Raw genomic sequence first — 19,782 nt, forward strand, 5'->3', positions numbered from 1 at the left:
CCAGCATGAGTTATTCTCTCTTTCCTTTTTGGTCTTACACCCTTTTGACAATGTCTTTCAGACTCCCTGAGCCTCTTGGCATCATGACTTTCAATGCATAAAATAAAATCCACTGGATGGAAAAGGAAACAATATTACATTCCAATTATTAGTAGTATAACCTATTGTTGGATATATTATATCCATCTTACATATTTTATATATTACTATATATGTTTTGTATATTTATCACTATTTGTTACATATTTATATATTATTATGTTATATGTGTGTATATTACTATGTGTGTTATATGTATATTTATATATTACTATAAAATGTGAGATAAAAAAACAACCAAGTTCATACACTCCAGATTAAGAACTCCTGCCTTAGAACACAGACCATTAGGACCAGAAGAGACCTGAAGAGCATGAGTTATTCAACTCTGAAAATATCTTAGAAGGTAGAATCTTAGATCCGGAAGAGACAATAAATGTCATTAAGTTTAATCTCATTTTTCAGAAGAGGAAACTGAGCCTCAAAGAAGGAAGTGACTTAGGCTTACCAGACTTATCTCTGAGACAGTATTGCCTTTTCTATATCTAGGCTCGGACACTTGAAAATCAGAACAACAACAGTACTAAAAGCCATGGTAATAATAACTGTAGCTCATATTCATCTAGCAATTGAAGGTCTGCAAAGTACTTTACAGATATTTTCTCCTGTGCTCCTCACAACAACCATGGGAGGTAGGTGCTAATATTGTTCTTATTTTACAGCTGAGGAAACTGAGGTAGCCAGGGTAAGTGACTTGGCCAGGGTCACACAGATTTGAACTTCAGATTCAGTGCTGTATCTTCTTTACTTTCTAGCTGTCCATGGGTTTCCTGGGGCAAGGATAACTGTTCTTTCTTCTAGTCCAGCCTCACAATGTCGCTGGGCTTACTATTAGTGTTCGTTGAGTGTTTCCTGATGAGTTAATGAGCAGATCTGTCCCTGCCCTCAGGAAGCTGCCATTTTCACTGGGGAGAAAAGACTCCCATGGAGAGCCACGTTGACTGGTACAAAATAGGACAGGGCTATTTTCGTGCCCAGTGGGATGGTGGCGATGCCCAAAGTAGGTGGGGGGGGGCAGACAGGATTCATAGCAAAAGGACATGGTTTAAAGCTCCCTCCCATTGCAGGACTGGACCGTAGTGGGGACGGCCTTAACAGCATGGCAGGGATGGGTGGGCCTGTTGAGGACAGGGTTGTACCCACATGTGGGCCTTGGCCCATTTGAAGACTCCCAGGTGGAGATGAGTTACCCCACACTCCCTCTACCTGCCTGAGCTTCAGGCTGTCATGCCCTGTAATTATTTCTGGGACCCCATTAGGATCTCATTCCTCCCAATTCCTGCTCGGAGGTGCCTCTGCCTGAATTGACAAAGTGCCCACCCCACCCCCCTTCTGTTCACTTCCCTTTTCAGCTGGTATTTTTAGACTCCTGTAAACAGCGGCCCAGTGGCTCCCACGCCCCACCAGACTGGGCTGAGCTTGGGGGTGGGGTGGGAGTGGGGGGGTAGGGAGCTGGGCTGGAGACCTCATGTTCCCCCTTCCCTTCAGCATCTGCCCGCTTTTCTGGGGTCTCTGGCTGGCCCCTCTTCCTTGGCCATTCTGGGTAGTTGGGACCACACCCCTCCAGCCCCCTGTCCCCACACTCCTTGCTTTCAGCCATCCCATCTTCTTCCCCTAGGGGCCCAGACCTTCTAAGAAAGGGCTGCTTGATGCTGTAGCCACTGACCTCAGAGCAGACGGCACAATGCCCGACTTGTTCCCCTGGACCTCGACACACAGAGAGGCCCCTTCTCTGAGTCAGGGGCTGCCCCAGTCCCCAACCCTACCCCACCCCCTCCTGTCAAGGAGCAGGCCCCCAGGGCCTGCTGGGAATTGTAGTTTGGGGGCTCACCCCATCATCCCACTGGTCCCAAAGGGGTGTGACAGCTGCTTCCAGGAGTTAAATATAGCAGCTCAACTGCAGAAGGGTACATTCAGAATGGAGGCTCTGGAGGAGGAGGAGGAGGAGAAGGTATTGCTGGGAGCTCTTCCCATATGTCTTCCCTTCCAGTCCTGCCTGGTCTTTCTGGTGGAACTCACTGTTAGCTCTCCCTCTCTCTGGTCCTGGATCCCAGAACATTGCTGGCCTGCTTAAACAGAATGAGGAGAGGCAGCCTGGGGACAGTTCCCTTGAATGAGTGGGGCCCCCTCCCTGGAGGCCAGGCCACGAGACTGAGAGTGTCGTGAGAGATAGTTGTGGTGTAATCATCACTTCCTTTCCTATAAAACCTTGACAATTTTCCATCAGTCAACAAGCATCTATTTAGTGCTGCTGGCTCTATGTGCCAGGCATCGTACTAAGCCTACAAAGAGAGGCAGGAACAGTCCCTGCCCTCAAGGGGCTCCCATTCTAATGGGGGAGAGGACATGAAAATAACTAGCAACACACTGCTATGTACTGTCCGTAGGAGGTAACTCAGAGGAGAAGGTATAATTGTTGTTCCATCCTGTCTAACTCTTCTTCGTGACCCTATTTGGGGTTTTCTTGACAGAGGTGCTGGTGGTTGGTCGCTTCCTTTTCCAGCTCATTTTACAAATGGGGAAACTGAGATAAACAGGGTTAAGCAACTTGCCCAAGGTCACACAGTGAGGAAATGTCTGAAGCCAGATTTGAACTCAGGAAGATGCGCCACCTAGCTGCCAACTAAAATACCTTTTTCTGCAGAAGCCTTCCCCACCCGCTTTTAATTCTAGTGCCTGCTCTCTGTTGATTCTTTCCTGTTTACCCTCTCTCTAGCTTGCTTTGTATTTATTTGCATGTTGTCCCTGCCCAATAGATTACAAGCTTCTTGTGGGAAGGGACTTTGTTTTGCCTCTTTTTGTATCCCTTGCTCTTAGCACAGTGTTTAATAAATGATTGATGATTGATTGATTGATTGATTGATAGCAGCTGGGGGGGGGCGGGGAGCAGGACTGGACTGGAAAAAGACCTCCTCAAGGTGAGATTTGAACTGAACCTTGAAGGAAGCCTTGAGAGGCCAAGGTGAAGAAGGGAGAACATTCTAAGTATGTGAGACATTCGTTGCAAAGGGGAGATGGAGGCCCGGCCATTGTAGACAGTTGTAGAGGGTGTGGATGGGGCCAGGCTTTGAAGCCCTTTACTTCCACACAGAGGATTTTCTGTTGGGTCCCGGAGGTAGTGGGGGGACCAAGAGGGCAGGGGTGATGTGGCCAGACCTGCCATTTAGAAAAATCACTTTGGCAGCCCCATGATGGAGAGTAGATTGACCAAAGCTTGCAGCTTAGATGATGCGGGTGGGGAAACCAATTAGGAAGCTGTTGCCATCCATAGTCCAGGAGAGGTGGTGAGTGGTGGTAGTGGTGGTTTGTGAGTGGAGACGTGGTGATCCCATGGGAATGCAAATGTCCTCTCCGTTTTATAGATGAAAGAGTCCCAGAGACATCAAAAGATTCTCCCTCCCCCCCAACCCCCCAAGTCCCTTAGCTGATGAAGGGCAGAGCCAGGGACTTGAACCCCAGGCTTCCCCGGGGGTTAAGTGACTTGCCCAAGGTCACACAGCTAGTAAGTGTCAAGTGTCTGAGGCCGGATTTGAACTCAGGTACTCCTGAATCCAGGGCCGGCGCTTTATCCACTGCACCACCTAGCTGCCAACAGTGTTCTTTTTACTACTGTTCTAGGTCTTCCCAACCTGCTGGGGAAGGCCCCTGAGGGCAGGGAGGTGTCTGTTTCCTTCCCGGATTTTCCTTCCTTTGGTAGATTGGGACTGTTGGCTTGCCTATGATTGAGGGTACTCGGCTTTGGAGAACCAGAATCCTTCCTGGGAGCAGGATTCCCAGGGGCCTGAGTCAGGGGGAGAGGGAGGAAGCTGCAGCTGCTGGTGAGAGACAGACAAGAGGGAGTATTTGCCAACAGACAGCTCAGCAGGCTGGGGCTGATTTGAGCAGTTCTGGGGCCTCTGGGGACAGGCGGCCCTCTTCCTTTGCCTGTGAATAGAGGAGATTCTGGACTCCCTCCTCCCACTAGGGCTAGCTCCTGACCCACATGCCTTGGTTTTCTGTATACTGAGTACTCACTGCGTACCTGGGTGATGGGTGATTGACAGTGGGACCTATCCCCATTTTGCAGATGGAAAGATTGAGTAGTAAAGTGACCTGCCTGGGGGTCATAGTGCTAGGATATAATGGAGCTGTGGTTTGAACCCGGGATTCATACTTTTTTCCACAACACCCTATCTCCCTCTCCTGGTGGCTTAGAGTCAACAGGGGACTGATGTGAGGTCCCCTTCTCCCAGCAACCACTGGCCAACTTTGACCTTGAATGAGTTTAAACTCTTTGGGCCTCAGTTTGTCAAATGGTTATTGAGTCTTTTCATTTGACTTTCCTGTGACCCACTTTGGGGTTGTCTTGGCAAAGATACTGGAGTGGTTTGCCATTTTCTTCCCAGCTCATTTTACAGTTGAGGAACTGAGGCAACCAGGTCAAGTGACTTGCCCTAGGTCACATAGCTAATAAGTGTCTGGAGCCAGATTTGAACTCAGGTCTTCCAGACTTCAGGCTTCCAGGACACTCTACTCACTGTGGCGCCACCTAGCGCCCTTGTCAAATGGTTCGAGGCTTAAATGCGCACCTATTGGTGAAAATGGATCAGGCACCTTCTGGCATGCAGGGGGCTGCTGGGCATACAGGAGATGCTCAGGATAGCATCTCTGCCCTTGAAGAGCCCGCTGCCCGCCCGCCTGCCGTTTGGCTGAGAGAGCAGACATATCAACTACACACGTAAAGGATGGGGGAGAGGTGTGATTAGATAATAGGTCGTGCAGAAAAAGACCTGGGGTTTTTAGTGGGCCTCATGTTGGATATGACTCAACACTGTGACGTGGCAATCCAGCAAGAAGAGGCTGATTCAATCCCTGCTGCCTGTGTAGAGTGAAGGAGGTTAGTTTCCTGTACAGACCATGTTGTCAGTTCAGGGCACTACGCTTTAGGGACCCCGAACCCCCAGAGAGACAGGGTGGTGAGCCTGGGAAGGGAACCGGAGACTGCACCGTTAGAGGATCAGCCAAAGGAATATAGGGTGCGTCCCTTGGAGAAGAGAAGACTGGTGGGGACTCGGGGACAATGGCTAAATAGTAAATAGTCAAAGGTCTGTTACTGGAGGAAGGATTCGATCTAGGGGAGGAGAGGTTGGCCCCACGATGACAATTGGGAGCTGAGGGGAAAGATCACAAAGAGTCAAGACTCCTGACAATGAGAGCCCCCTGGAACAAAACAGGCTGCTTCCTGAGGTAGTGAATGTGAGTCCTTTCATAAGAGGACCACAGTATGCTGGGCAGGGTCCAGAGGATGGTGGCCAGGTTGGTGACGGGCACCAGGTCTCTAATATGGAGCAGTTGAAGGAATTGAGGATATTTTGGCTGAAGAGGAGAACCCGGTATGGATAGGGTAAGGGTTCGAGTATTTATGGGACTGTCCTTTGGAAGAGGGATCAGACTTGTTTTTGCAAATGGCAAAGAGGCAGAGAAAGTCCCGGGGTGGTTGTTGTTCAGTTGTTTCCATCATGATCCCACCTGAGTTTTTTTTTTGGGGGGGGGGCAAAGATACTAGAGCAGTTTGCCATTTCCTTCTCTAGCTCATTTTACAGATAAGGGAACTGAGGCAACAGGGTTAAGTGACTTGTCCAGGATCACACAGCTAGTGTCTGAGGCTGGATTTGAACTCGGGAAGATGAGTCTTCCTGACTCCAGGTACAGTGCTCTGTGTGCTATGGTGCCACCTAGATGCCCCCCAAAGGGCCCAGTATCAGGAAACAATTCCTAACAGTCCAAGCCAGCCACAAGTAATATGGGTTTTCTTGAGTGGTAGTGAGCTCCCAGACATTGGGGGTCTTGAGAAGAGGCTGGCTGGCTATTGGTCAGGAATGTTGTATAGGGGATTCCTGTTTGGGTTCCACTAGTGGGTATGATAGGCACTGTTTGAGGCAGGTCTGTGGAACCTGTAGTACTCTAGGTAACTCTATACTGCTATTAAATGGCAGAGGGTGGTGACCATTATTTGTGGAAGGACTTTCCTCACGTGGGAATACCCATGCCAGTGAAATCACAAGCCCATCCTTAATGGTATTCTTAGCAACAAACATTTATTTTATTTTCCAGTTACATGTAAGAGTAGTTTTCAACATTCATTTTCATAAGATTTAGAGTTCCAAATTTTTCTCCCTTTCCCCCCCCCCTCCACAAGATCTCAACCAGGTTCTTAATGGTATTCTTGTCCATGATCCCATGGAAGCGAGACTTGGACAGATGACCCATGCCTTGGTCTACCTTAGTACCTGGGGCACCCCACCCCAGCGCCACCTGCTCCCTCCTCCCCATCTACTTGGGCCAGCCCATGGTATTTCTTCACCTGCCAGCAGGGGCAAGTTTCAGGGAACACAGGGGACTTTCCCTGGCCAGCCCTGAATGAGACTGAGCTGTCCAAGGGCTCGACCACAGAGTCTTTCTTCCCCATTTCCTTTGCTGGGTCCCCCTTAGCTCCAGGGTCCTAACCTCAGTTTTCCTTCCCTTTTGGTGGGATGGTGGGTTTTCTTTCCCAACGGGAACAAGTGCTGCCTCCCCCCACCCCACACAGTTAGAACCCTGCTTTGGAATAACTTTAAGTGAAACAGATCAACAACTTGGTTGTATGTAATGATCGGTATGCTTCATTCTATACCCATAGTCCCCTACCTCTCAAAGGGACAATGGTAGGTATTTATTAATTAAGTCCCTACTGTGTGCCACTCATCGTACTAGTCAGCCAGTTAAGGTATTGATCAGGTTTTTTGGGGTTTGTTTGTTTTTGTAAGACTTTCAGAGTTGTTTTCCTCACTATTTCTTTTCTTTTTTGTGGGGAAGTGAGGGTTAAGTGACTTGCCCAGGGCCACACAGATAGTAAGTGTCCAATGTCTGAGGTTGGATTTGAACTCAGGTCCTCCTGAATCCAGGGAAGGTGCTTTAACCACTGTGCCACCTGGCTGCTCCACACTATTTATTTTCAAGATAGATTTTCCCAGAGTAGCTAGTCAGCTCAGAGAGTGGGCAGTGTCGGGGAGCTACACTGCTCACCACCTCTTTCTCTTTGCCTGACTCCTGTTAGCTCATCCCTGGTCATGCTCCCATAGCCAGTCAGTTACTGAGCCCTAATGATTCTCCCTTTGAGGTTGTCAGACCCATAGATTTAGAACTAGAAGATACCTCTAAGGCTATCCAGTCCAACTCTTCCCTTGTTTTATAGATGAGAAAACTGATCCCCAGAGAATTCAAGTGACCTGCCCATTTTACAGAAAAGGCAAACCGAGGCTTGTGTGTTGAGTCATTTTTCAGTGGTTTCCGACTCTTTGTGACCCCTTTTGGGGTTTTCTTGACAAAGATACTGGAGTGATTTGCCATTTCCTTCAGCTCATTTTACAGATGAACTGAGGCAAACGGGATAAGTGACTTGTGCAGGGTCATATAGCTAGTAAGTGTCTGAGGTCAAATTTGAACTCGGGTCTTTCTGACTCTAGAGGCTTGCTGCTCTATCCGCTGTACCACCTAGCTACTGTAAAGAGTTATTGGTGTGTGTTCATGCTCAAAGCCACATTAGCAAGCATCAGCTGCCATCCTCACTTAGGCCAAGAGGGGGCAGGGTCCCTTTTGGTCAAGTGGCCTCCCCCAGGCTGTTTAGTGAAGTGGGGGAAGGGGAGGCCACCAGCAAGGTGCTGAGCTGATGATAAGCATGGCCTTTGGGGGTCCTTGGACTGAGAATGCCCAAGCCACATGGATTTTGCCCAGGCTGGACATGGCTTTGATAGGACCTAGAAGCAAACAGTCTTCTCAGGCCGGGGAGATGGTCTGTGCACCTCTCATGTTACTGTCCTAGCTGACCCCCAAATGTCTCCAGTGCCTTGTTCTCTTCTTTTCTAGGCCCTTCTTAACCTCCCAGGCCCCTGGAGCCAAAGCTGGTCCTAACCTCCCCTTCCCCTCACCCCAAGTAAGGAAGGACCTATCCTCTGAAAAAAGGGGGTTCCTTGTCATTGTGCTAGAGGAAAAATAGGAAGGACCATCCCTGTTGACCGATGGGTGTCTACCTCCTTTGCCTCTGGGAAAAGGAGGAGGCTGAGGCCTCCGGCTCACCCCCTCACACTGCCTCCTCTTCCTTGGCCTCTCTCTTTGCAGCTCTAATGGTACCAAGTGACGGATCCTTCTTGTGAGAGTTGGACGTCAGAATTCCAGAGAAGATGTCAGCAATCCAGGTACGGACTGGACGGCCTGGGAAAGGGAGAGCCCGGAGGGAGTGGAGAACACAGAGCCCCTCCACTCACCTCAGCCACTTAGGGTCCTGAGAGAATCAGGCATCGGGCGCCTCTCCTTGTGGTGGGTGCCCCATGCCCACCTGGTGGGAGGCGGCACGGAGCAGTGGCGGGGCCCCTGGATCTAGAGTCAGAGAAGCTCCGCTTGTCCTCACTGCGGGGCCTGCGTCTCTCCCCATCTGTAAAATGAGTTCCTCAGGCTAGGTGTGATATGCAAGGTGCCTCTAGCTAATAACGCCCCTGGATCTCTGGAGGTTTCCAAGGCTGAAGGCCCAGCCCTAGGCCAGGCCTGTGGGCCCGTTTGGGCCAGCTGAGCTTCTGGGACCTTCAGTGCTGGGATTCTGGGGCTCCAGTCCTGGCCCCTAACTCGCTTCTTCATTTCATTGGGATAAATACCAGTTAGAGCCAGGAAGCCCTTGGGCCATAGGAGCCGGCCATCAGAGGCGGGATTTCCGGGCTGAAAGGGACCTCAGAGGTCATCCATCTAGTGCTTTTCTTACTTAATTTTCCGAGGAAGAAGTTGAGGCCCAGCAAGGTTAGGCAGTATACCCAAGGTCACACAGCACGTTAGGGACAGAGCTAGGACTGGGATCCACGTTTAATGACTAGGTCTCATGCTTTTCCCTCTATAGCCTACAGAAGAGATAATATGTGATACTTGGGGCAGGAACTGGGCTGGGACCTCTCATTGTGGGGCTGGCCTGGGACTTCTGACTGGGGGGCCTGAGCTGGGACCTCTCCTTGGGGAGCTGGACTGGGACCTCCCACGGGAGGGGGGGGCCTAGCCTGGGACCTCTCCTTGGGGAGCTGGGCTGGGACCTCTCACTGGGGGGCTGAGCTAGGACCTCCCACTAAGGGGCCTCGGATGGCCTGGGACCTCCTGCTGGGACCTGTCCAGGTCCCTTCTGGGGATGGGTGGCTGACCCCTGTCCTTGTGTGTGGCAGGCCGTCTGGCCATCCGGTACAGAATGTATTGCCAAGTACAACTTCCACGGCACAGCCGAGCAAGACCTGCCCTTCAGCAAAGGGGACGTGCTCACCATAGTTGCTGTCACCAAGGTAACAGTCTCCCGGCAACAGTGGACTCCTTCCTTCCCTCCTTTCTCCCTCCCTCTCTCCTCCTGGTCCTTTCTCTTTCCCAATGCTCAGTCCCCACCGTGACAGGGGACCTTCCCTGGGGCTGGGTTCACTGGAGAGCCGGGGCTTCTGGGTCCTGCCCAATGCTTTGTACCTCGGTCCCTCCCCAGAGCGGCTCTTGGGGTCACCTACTGTCATGTAGGCCCCCTCCCAAGCCAGCCTTGTACCCTCTCGTGAGGGGCAGGGCTCTCAGGCACCATGGGGAAGGGGGAGCACTGGCAGCTGGCGCCCCACTCACATGTGTACCTCCCTACCCTCCCCAGGACCCCAACTGGTACAAAGCCAAAAACAAGGTTGGCCGGGAAGGCATCATCCCAGCTAACTACGTGCAGAAGCGGGAAGGAGTGAAAGCGGGCACCAAGCTCAGCCTCATGCCGTGAGTATTGTTGGGAAGGGAGGGCCCGACTCCACCCTGTCTACTTCGCACTCCCCTCTCCCATCAGCCTCCCCTCACCCATAGCCATTCTGGCCTCTAAGTCCAGATACCTTCGAAGGCCTCTCATGCCCTGGGCTAGGCCACAGATGCCACTTAAGCACCCTCTGGGTGCGGGACACTGTGCCAGGTACCAGGGATGGTCTGAGGTATAGCTCCCCCTGGGTCTCTGCATGACTTAGTAGAGGGAAGGAACATGGGCAGAGAGATAACTGTGATGTGTGATAGGAGATAAAGGCAGCAGAGGATTGCGGGCCAGGGTGCTATCTGGGAGGCCCCTCAGCAGGTTGGTATTTGTATGTGTTTGGGGAGGGGGGTGGCACTCCATAAACATTCCAGCCTTTGAAGAGGGGAAGTGGAACAGGGCAAGCAAAGGGGTGGAAGGCAGCGGGACAGTGGGGGAGCTTCAGGAGGCAGAGCCTTTGGGAGCCAACGTGGCAAGTCCCTTAAACCCCCAGCAACCAAGGCAACCCCTGGGCAGGAAGGTGGTGATGACCTGCTTTCCTCACCTGGGAGCTCCCTCCTATAAGGAAACCGCAGGTCGTGTCCCTGTTAACAATGAAACCAGTAGTAATAAGCTGTTTCTAGAACGGTTTTCGGTTGACACACACCTTTCCTCCTAACTCACTAACGAGCTTGTTCAGTGCAAGTTTAATTGTCTGGATTTGAGAGCCCAGGATGCAGGTTCAGAGAGGGGGTGTCATTTCTCCAAGGTCACACAGCCAGGAAGCATCAGACCCTGCTCCCAGGTGCATTTTGCTGCCTCAATAAAACAAAATGATGTCATAGTGGCAGGTGTAGACATTGCCTGTGCACAGGCTATATCTAGAACCCTTGGCCACCTAGGGTCTCTCATTCCCATCAAGGCTCACTTCCTCCAAGAGGCCCTTCCTAAGTCCCCCAGTTATTCATGCTCCCCCTTGCTTGACTCCTGTACATGTTGTCTTCCATCCTCAAGGGCTGAGGCTCTTGTCATTGTAACTTTATTGTCTAGCACAGAGCCTGGTATATAGTAGGTGCTTAATAAATGCTTCCTGTTAAGTAATGTAGAATCCCATGACTCGCCTTGGTGCTTAGAGTCTAGGGGGTCTAGGAAGTCAGCAGAGGAGGGGATTAGTGTAGGCTGTAGAGGTTGGGGGCCAGGCTCCCCAGACACAGAAGGTGGGGCTTAAAGAGGTCCTTGAAGGATGGGCAGGATTTGGAGAGGAAGGGGAGCTCACCACTAGAGGGAATGAGGTGAGCAGAAATCCAGAGATAGGAACATGCCTGGCATGTGCTTGGGGAAGGGGAAGGAACCCTGGCCTGGCCAAACTCTCAGGTGAGGAAACACCACCAACCAGTACAAGTCACCACCTTCTCTGCATTTAATTTTAGAGAGATGCCTAGAATACCAAAAGGTTAAGTGATTTGCCCAGCACTGTAGTCAGTATGTGTCAGAGCTAGGTATGACTTGAACCCAGATCTTCCCACCTGCAAGTCTGGCTCTGTCCAGAGCAAGCCCCTGACTCTCCTTAGATCTCTAGTTTAGAGTCAGACTGTGAGTGATCTCAAATCAAACAAAGGCTCTCGAACCCTCTCCTTTAGACAGTAGGGAGCTATTGAAGGTTATTAAGCAGGGCAATGATAGAGATGAAAAAATAAAAACAGCTCACAAATTTTAGGCAGCAGCTCCCATTTTTATAACATTTTGAAGTTTACAAAGCCCCTCCCTCTTCTCACATCAGTCCTGTAGGATACCTATCTTATTAGCTCCTTCTTTATAGATAAGGAAACTGAAGCACAGCAGAGGTCAAGTGGTTTGCTCCATACCGGGCCTGCTGACACAAAAGCTGTGTCTTAGGGAGGACAGTCTTCTCTTTTCACGTGGTGGATTTTGGCGGGGAGGCCTGGTTTCATTAGGGCCCTCCGTACCTGCCTTGCCTTATCAGGGGCTGAACGTGATAGAAGGGGAGATGGGACGGTGAAGTCTAATACCCCATCCCCTTGCCAGGGGCCCTGCCCCAGAATTACCCCAGACCAGGGTCCAACTTGCAGGCCTAACACCCAGGCTGTGTCCCCTCTCCCAGGTGGTTCCATGGAAAAATCACCCGGGAACAGGCAGAAAGGCTGCTTTACCCCCCTGAGACGGGCCTGTTCCTGGTCCGAGAGAGCACCAACTACCCCGGGGACTACACGCTGTGTGTGAGCTGCGAGGGCAAGGTGGAACACTACCGAATCATCTATTCTGCCAGCAAGCTCAGCATCGACGAGGAGGTCTACTTTGAGAATCTCATGCAGCTGGTGGAGGTGAGTCACCGGCCTTTGGCTGGGGCCTGTCCATGGTGGTACTTGGCTTTGTGGACGGCATCTGGCTTGGTCACATGCATGATGGGGAATTGACGCCCTTCCAAGCGCTTTCTCTTTGGAAGGCGAGAAGCTGTACTTAGATGTAGGACAGGGATTCTTGCCTTTTTGGTGTCAAGGTCCCCTCGGGCAGCTGGTGAGGACCCCTTCTCACAATCAAGGTTTTAAATAAGTCCACAGATCCTTGAAATCTATTGGTGGAATCCTTGGCTAACATCCCAGATTTAGTGCTGGGCTTCCCATCCTTGTTGGGTGTGAGTATGCCCGCCCTTTCAGCTCCTGAACGTCTTGCTCTCAGACGCCGGAGCATAGAAGCTGTGCTTTTAACAGCCACTAATGGAGGAAGATGCAGGATTGTATAATATGGAAAATCCATAATTCAGTAACACCCAAATTTGTATTTCATGAAGCACAATAGCATCTGTGCACATTTGAAAGTAACGGGTCTGTGTGGGACACATTGAGTCCACAGATAGTGTCTCTGCTTTTTTTTTTTTTTTTTGGCTTTATTTTGTTTTGTTTATTTTTGTGGGGCAATTGGGGTTAAGTGACTTGCCCAGGGTCACACAGCCAGTGTCAAGTGTCTGAGGTCAAATTTGAACTCAGATCCTCCTGAATCCAGGGCCAGTGCTCTATCCACTGCGCCACCTAGCTGCCCTGTGTCTCTGCTTCTTTAAGGAGGCCCATGAGGAGTATTGGACCCCTTGTGATAACTCCAGAACCTCATTCCCCCCCCCCAAAAAAAAAAGACTGTGGAAGAAGAAAAAAAAAAAGACTGGGAACACATTTTTCCATTAGAGGAAGAGGATCAGAAAAAGGTTGTTGATTTGGAATCACAGGGACCCAAGTTCAAATCCTCCCTTTGGCATTTCCTGACTTTGTGACCTTGGGCAAGTCACTTCACCAAAATGTTTGCCTCCATTTCCTTCCTCATGTATAAAATGAGAGGGATTGGACTGGATGATCTCTAAGGTCCATTCCAGCTTCAGCTATGCCATAGTCTTCCTTTGTCAGCCCTCAGACAAAACAAGCCTAATTAGAATCAGCTGGTGGTGTAGTGGCTAGAGCAGCAAACTTAGAGTTGGGAAGATCTGAGTTCAAATCCTACCTCAGACACTAGCTCTGTGACCCTGGGCAAGTTACTTCACCTCTCTCTGCTTCCATTTCCTCATGTTTAAAATGGGGATAATAGCACCTATTTCCCAGGGTTGTTGTGAGGACCAAATGAGATAATATTTGTAAAATGCTTTTGCAAACCTTAAAGTGCTATTTATTGATAGTATTATTACTACTGATACTAATCCTCCTCCTGCAAGACAGCTTTTCAGATGTTTTTTGGTTTTTTTCCCCCAAGGCTGTGGTCATTGAGTCTCCTCTCAGGCTAAATGTCCTGAATTCTTCCTGCTACATAGCATTCATTCCCCCTTGACATCCTGGCTTCCTTCTGGATACTGTTTCTCCGTGTCACTCCACAGATTTGATGCCAGAAGGGGGCACGGTCCTGTAGATGTGCAGAGAACGCCCCCACCCCCTTGCTGTTGTGTACTGTTTCTTTTCATGCAGTTTATGATCAAATTCAGGTTCAGGGCTATCTGGTTGCCCTGTTGACACATGCACATTAAAAAGAGGGCCGGCCATTCCAACCCCTTTTTAGCACAAGAGAAGAGAAGGAAATTTAGAAGAAAGCACAGATAAATGGGACAGTTTTGAAAGTGATAGGTGAAATTTATTACAGACTTTTTTTTTTTAAAGCACAGTTGCATATACAGGCCTCTTTTTGTGTTTTGCTGTGTGTATGGAAACTCTTTTGGGGGTACTTCTGTTCAGAATAAAAAATAAAGCCTCCTTTTCTCTCCCAGGCCTGCACATCCACACAGCTCAGCAGCTGATTGACCAGCCCAGTATGTGCAGGGTTGGGTTATGTCCCAGCCCCATTTGTGGGTGAGCCAGCCCTGCGCCTCCCCCACCCCAGCCACAAGCCTCTCCACCCGGGACACACCTTTTATGTGGGAAACCACATGGTTGTGCAGAGTCATGGAAGACTGAGGAGGCTGTGACTCCTGGACAGCTGCTAGTCCAGCTGCCACCTTTTACATGTGGAGAGACAGGCCCAAGAGAGAGGAAACCACTCACCCCAAGGTCCCACAGTGGGTCTCCTGACTTCCAGCAAGGCCTTGTTTCTCCCACAAAGTGTCTTCCTCTTCTGCGTACAGTCACACACGTAGCATCTTCAGACACGTGTGTGCATGTGCACAGGTACCTGGGAAAACATGGTCTCTTACTGAAAACTCAAATGACACATGTGTACCTTGTCCCAGACACTTGGGTGTAGTGTGGCGCATCCCCTCCATGCCTCTGTGAGCATTGAATTTGGTTTAAAATCAGGGTGACTCAGGCACTCCCCCATTAAATTGTAAGCTCCTTCAGGGAAGGCGCTATCTTTTGTCTTTTTGTAGCCCCAGCTTTTAGCACAATGCCTGGCTCACAGTCGATGCTTAATCAATGTTTATTGATTGATTCACTCTCTCTGGACCTCAGTTTCCCCATCTGTAAAAATGGGAATAACTACTTCCTACATTTGCAGGGTTGTTGTGGAGTTCAGCAAGAATGTGTATGTTAATATAACCTTCCAACAGCTATATAAACAGGTCCAGAATGGAACCTGGAGTGGAAAGTCCCTTCTTCAGCATCCCTTCCTTGTCCATAGAAAACCTCTTTCCCCCTTTTCTCCATCCATGCCCAGAAGCCTCTCTGGGCTGCCTCTTCTCCCTTCCCCTCCCCCCCATACCTCACCCCACACCCCCAAGCCTGTGGCTGCCTCTGCCTGGTAGGGACTGGAGTGTTTCCGGCCGAGGCAGGAAGCCCTGCTCCCCAGCTCGCCCCCACAGAATAACTTATTCCATTACCCAAAGTGGGGGAGGGGACCCATGAGGATGAGCTGAGGTAGTGTAGCTCCTTCCACCCAGCTCAGCCCCTGCAGAGCTGATGCTCCCCCTTTCCCCCCACCCCCGACCCATCTCCTGGCAAGAAGGAAAGGAGGGTCCCATAGACATTCAGCCACTCTGGACAATGAGGGAAATGATGATGATACGGGGGAGGAACTCGGAGAATCGAGACCGACCTTCTCCAGTATTTGCCTCCCCCTTTACTTCCTCATCCTCCCCCTCCCCCCACTGCACACCCCCCCCCCCAAAAAAAAAAAGTTCAGAGCAGCTTGAGCTTGTGTTCAAAAGGGGTGAGGGCTAAACCAGCCTGATCCTGGGCTGCCCTCTAGTGGCCAACAGTAGATGTGCGCTTCGAGCCTTCTGGATGGGGCAGGGAGCTTTTATCTCCAACTCCCAACTTCTGCAAGGATTGTTAAGAGCTTGCTGTGTGTAAAGTACTATGCTAAGCCCTGAGAGAAAGTCAGTGATTGAATTAGCACAGTCTCTTCCTTTCTGCTGCTCAGACTACTCTTATCTTCCCCACCCCCTTGTCTGTCTTTGCTTTTCTCTCTGTCTTTCTCTTTCAGAGGAAGACACACACACACACAACCCCCTCATACTGTACACTGATGTCTCAGAAATATAGACTAGGTTTTTTTGTGGTCTGAGGTGAGGAAAAGTAATTCTTACTGATGGTGGGTGGGGCTAGGGAGGGAGTTGAGGAAGGCTATGACAATAGCCTACCTACTACAACAATAGTTAATAATAACAACATCCATAGGGGACCCTCAGGAAAGCCCTTCCATGCATTTTCTACACCCTGTGAGATGTGCTACAACTGTCATCCCCATTTGACACATGAGGAAACTGAGACTTCACAAAGTTAAGTGACTTGCTTGACTGTGGAGTCAGAACTAGTCAGTTTGAGAGACAGGATTTGAACCCAGCTCTAGCACTCTCCACTGTGCCAAGCTGCTGCCTCTCCAGTAGCTAGACAGGGAGAGAGGCCATTCTGGGGAAAGAGAACAGTGTGCAAAGGCTCAGACCAACAATAACAACACTGGCAATTATTATTCTCATTCATTCTCACCTTCCTTGATGAGGTCCTGGGACGTTGCTGTCCCACTGTACAAGTAAATAAAATACCTTCCTTTTGTGCATTTGATACAACTTGACCTGGAATTTGGGTCTCTTCTGTGTGCTCCCTCTGTTTTTTAAAAGCTTTCCCATTACTTGTAGCTTAGAGATCCTGAGCATTTAGTAGGGCAGTCTCCATTAAACCATCATTTGTACGTTTCTGTCCAGTTACTGCTATGTCTGGGTAATCATGGGCCCCAATTTGGTCTGTGATAACACCCTGAGTATCAGTCAGATCCCCCGAGGTGTATTGAGGGCTATATTTGTAGAATGGGAGTTGATCTTCTCGATCCATGAGAGAAAGGGACCTTGTGAGGTATACCTCTAGTGGCTAGGTCATGTCTTGCTAGAGAGTCAGTTCTGGTTTTGTTAGGTTTGTTGTGAGATAACATCATTAAAGCACTTTATAAATGCAAGCTGTTGTTAATTTTCATCATTATTTTTGTTTGTTTTTTGTTTGGTTGGTTTTTTTGCGGGGCAATGAGGGTTAAGTGACACTTGCCCAGGGTCACACAGCTAGTAGGTGTCAAGTGTCTGAAGCTGGATTTGAACTCAGATCCTCCTGAATCCAGGGCTGGTGCTTTATCTACTGTGCCACCTAGCTGCCCCCCCATCATTATTATTGTTACACATTTTCTGCCATTTCTATGCATCCTCCTCCCTTAGCCTGGCAGAGTGGCTTCAAACTGAAAAGGGAATGGATCCCTACAGAGTATATTGCTTTGGAAAACCACATATTACCATTATCTATGTTGCATCGTATTTTTACTTACTTTGTTAAATATTTTCCAAGGACATTTTGAGTTTGGCCCGGAGTTTGACACCTCTGGCCTAGAGCTTACAAGTTGGACCTAGGATTCAGACCTTTCTGACAATTTCAGGTGACAACGACCTGCTCCCAAGTTACTTTCACAAATCCCTGTTTCCACCAACAGATTCATGGGACGGTCAATAGCCATTTGCTTGCTGCTTGTTAGCTGATGATATTGTTATATTGTAACATATTATTATATGTTATTGTTAAAAATGCTAGGTTTTACTATATTATTCATGGTACAATAGAATAAAGTGGCTGCTCTGGGCTCCAGGGAATTGGGTTTAAATCCTTCCTCAGATACTTCTTAGCCTAGCTATAGCCAACCATTCCTTTATTTATCTGTAAAGCAGGGAGACTTTACTAAAAAGACTCCTGGGATTCCTTCCAGCTCTGAATCTATGATCCATTGAACAGTTTGTCCTTCTTCCCTCTGAGCCCTGTGATGTAAGAGTGGTCATCTTCCGTATTTTACAGATGAGGACACTGAGGCTCCAGAAGGGTTTAGTGACTCACTGGCTAGTACAGCACTGGGACTTGGGTTTGAATCCTGCCTCAGACACTTGGTAGATGTCTGACCCTTAGTGAGTCACTTCACTAGTGTGGACCTTAGTTCCTCATCAGTAAAAATGAAGGTGGTTGGACTAGATGAGCTCTGAGGTCTATCTCAGTATTAACGCTATAATCCAGAGGATAACATGAAGAAAGGTCAGAGGTGAAACAGCATCAGGCTATAGAGAACCTTGAATGCTGAACTAAAGCTTTATTTGACAGTCAGTTGGAAGTTGGAATGGGGGTGGGAGCTGGATGTAGGAGAATAAGGAGGCCTGGGATGCCAAGGGGTCCCGGCGGAGCTCAGAGCCCCCATCCCATGTGCCCCCCCACGCTTTCTCCCCCAGCACTACACCACTGATGCCGATGGGCTCTGCACCCGCCTCATCAAACCAAAGGTCATGGAGGGGACTGTCGCAGCCCAAGACGAGTTCTCCCGAAGTGAGTGCCCTCTGCCCCTCCCTCCTCCCCCTCGACCCCTGGAGATGCCACCCAAGCCCATGCCCTGACTCCTCACACCTGGCTCCCTTCCCCAGGGCCCCAGCTGCTCCTTCCCCACTGGTCCCCTGGGGTAGCCCTTTCTCCTCATTCCCAGCTCCTGCCAGGCTCACCCTGGTCCTTCGTGCTCAGTTCCATCCCCCTTCCCCTCCCTCCAACAGGCGGCTGGGCTCTCAACATGAAAGACCTCAAGCTGCTTCAGACCATCGGCAAGGGCGAATTTGGGGGTGAGTGGCAGTGCTGGGCTGGGATCCAGAGGGGTTAGGGAGCGAGTCCAGGCTGGGATCCAGAGGGGTTAGGGAGCAGGTCCAGGCTGGGGGGGACCCAGGGCAAGTTGGGGGAGGGGGATGAATGGCAGTGCCAGGCTGGGATCCAGAAGGGTTAGGGAGCAAGTCCAGACTCGGGGGAGGCCCAGGGAGAGTTTAGGGGGGAACGAATGATGGGACCAGCCTGGGGGACCCTAGGGATCTCAACCCTTGACTCCCATCTGTCGTCCCCAAGATGTGATGCTCGGGGACTACCGGGGGAACAAAGTCGCCGTTAAGTGCATTAAGAACGACGCCACTGCGCAGGCCTTCCTGGCAGAAGCCTCGGTCATGACGTGAGTGGAGAGCGCACCTGGACTGGAGAGGAAGCTGGGGTGGATCTGGGGGGTGGGGGTCTGGGAGCAGGGGACCCTCAGGAACCTGTGTCTGAGCAGCCCTAACAGTTTCCTTTCTCCAGGCAACTCCGGCATAGCAACCTGGTGCAGCTGCTGGGGGTGATTGTGGAGGAGAAGGGAGGCCTTTATATAGTCACTGAGTACATGGCCAAGGTGAGCAGCAGTCAGTCCCCTCTCCCTCCTCCACACGCATACCCTTTCATTGCTCCAGGCCAAATGCACCAGTTTCCATCCTTCTTCCTCCTTCCGAGCAGTCTCTTTTTTCTTGGGGGGGAGGGGTGGTCTTACCCCCTCCCTTTAGAATTTTCCCAACACCATTGATAGAATCAGCCACTCTGGGAGATGTTGGGGTGAAGGGGCCGGCCAACACTCCGAGAAAGAGTCATCATGGTACAATGGCTTTGGAGACACAGGACCTGGGTTCAAATGCTACTCTTTTACTTGCAACCTCTGTGGTCTTGGGCAAAACACCTCCTCTCGGCCTCGGGAGGAGGGTGAGGGCAGGAGGCTTCTGTTCATTGGCTATAAGATGAGGGGGGTGGCCTCGGGGGCTCTGAGGGCTGGCTGTTCCTGATCTAAGTTGATGATTCTTGGTGGCTCTCTGTCCCCGTCCCAGGGCAGCCTGGTGGATTATCTGCGGTCGAGGGGCAGGTCGGTGCTGGGTGGAGATTGCCTCCTCAAATTCTCCCTGTGAGTATGACTAGGGCTAAAGAGGGGGTGGTCTCCCTCCTTAGGTGGCTAAGAGCAAGACCTCCATCCCCAGGGATGCTCATTTCTTGGAGAAAGATGAGGGAGGCCTTAAATTTCCTATGGCTGGAGCCCAGTGCTAGGCATTGTGGGTGGAGACCTGGGAGAGGAGTCCTGGCCTCTCCTCTACAGGAGAAGGCAAAGGGTCCCAGTCTTCCCTGTCATGG

General features: G+C 50.4%; 1 protein-coding gene across 1 annotated transcript in view; it reads left to right on the top strand.

Annotated features, from left to right (window-relative positions):
• CSK (C-terminal Src kinase) overlaps nt 1-19,782 on the top strand; it is a 35,853-nt gene that overhangs the window by 12,446 nt on the left and 3,625 nt on the right. Inside the window, exons 2-10 of the mRNA XM_043981600.1 lie at nt 8,236-8,312; nt 9,315-9,428; nt 9,770-9,882; nt 12,006-12,225; nt 18,057-18,150; nt 18,369-18,434; nt 18,709-18,808; nt 18,931-19,021; nt 19,485-19,558. Coding sequence (XP_043837535.1) covers nt 8,298-8,312; nt 9,315-9,428; nt 9,770-9,882; nt 12,006-12,225; nt 18,057-18,150; nt 18,369-18,434; nt 18,709-18,808; nt 18,931-19,021; nt 19,485-19,558 — 887 coding nt within the window. The 5' untranslated portion in view covers nt 8,236-8,297. The remainder of the gene's footprint in view (nt 1-8,235; nt 8,313-9,314; nt 9,429-9,769; nt 9,883-12,005; nt 12,226-18,056; nt 18,151-18,368; nt 18,435-18,708; nt 18,809-18,930; nt 19,022-19,484; nt 19,559-19,782) is intronic.

This window comes from Dromiciops gliroides, chromosome 2, assembly GCF_019393635.1.
Source record: "Dromiciops gliroides isolate mDroGli1 chromosome 2, mDroGli1.pri, whole genome shotgun sequence".
NCBI lineage: Eukaryota > Metazoa > Chordata > Mammalia > Microbiotheria > Microbiotheriidae > Dromiciops > Dromiciops gliroides.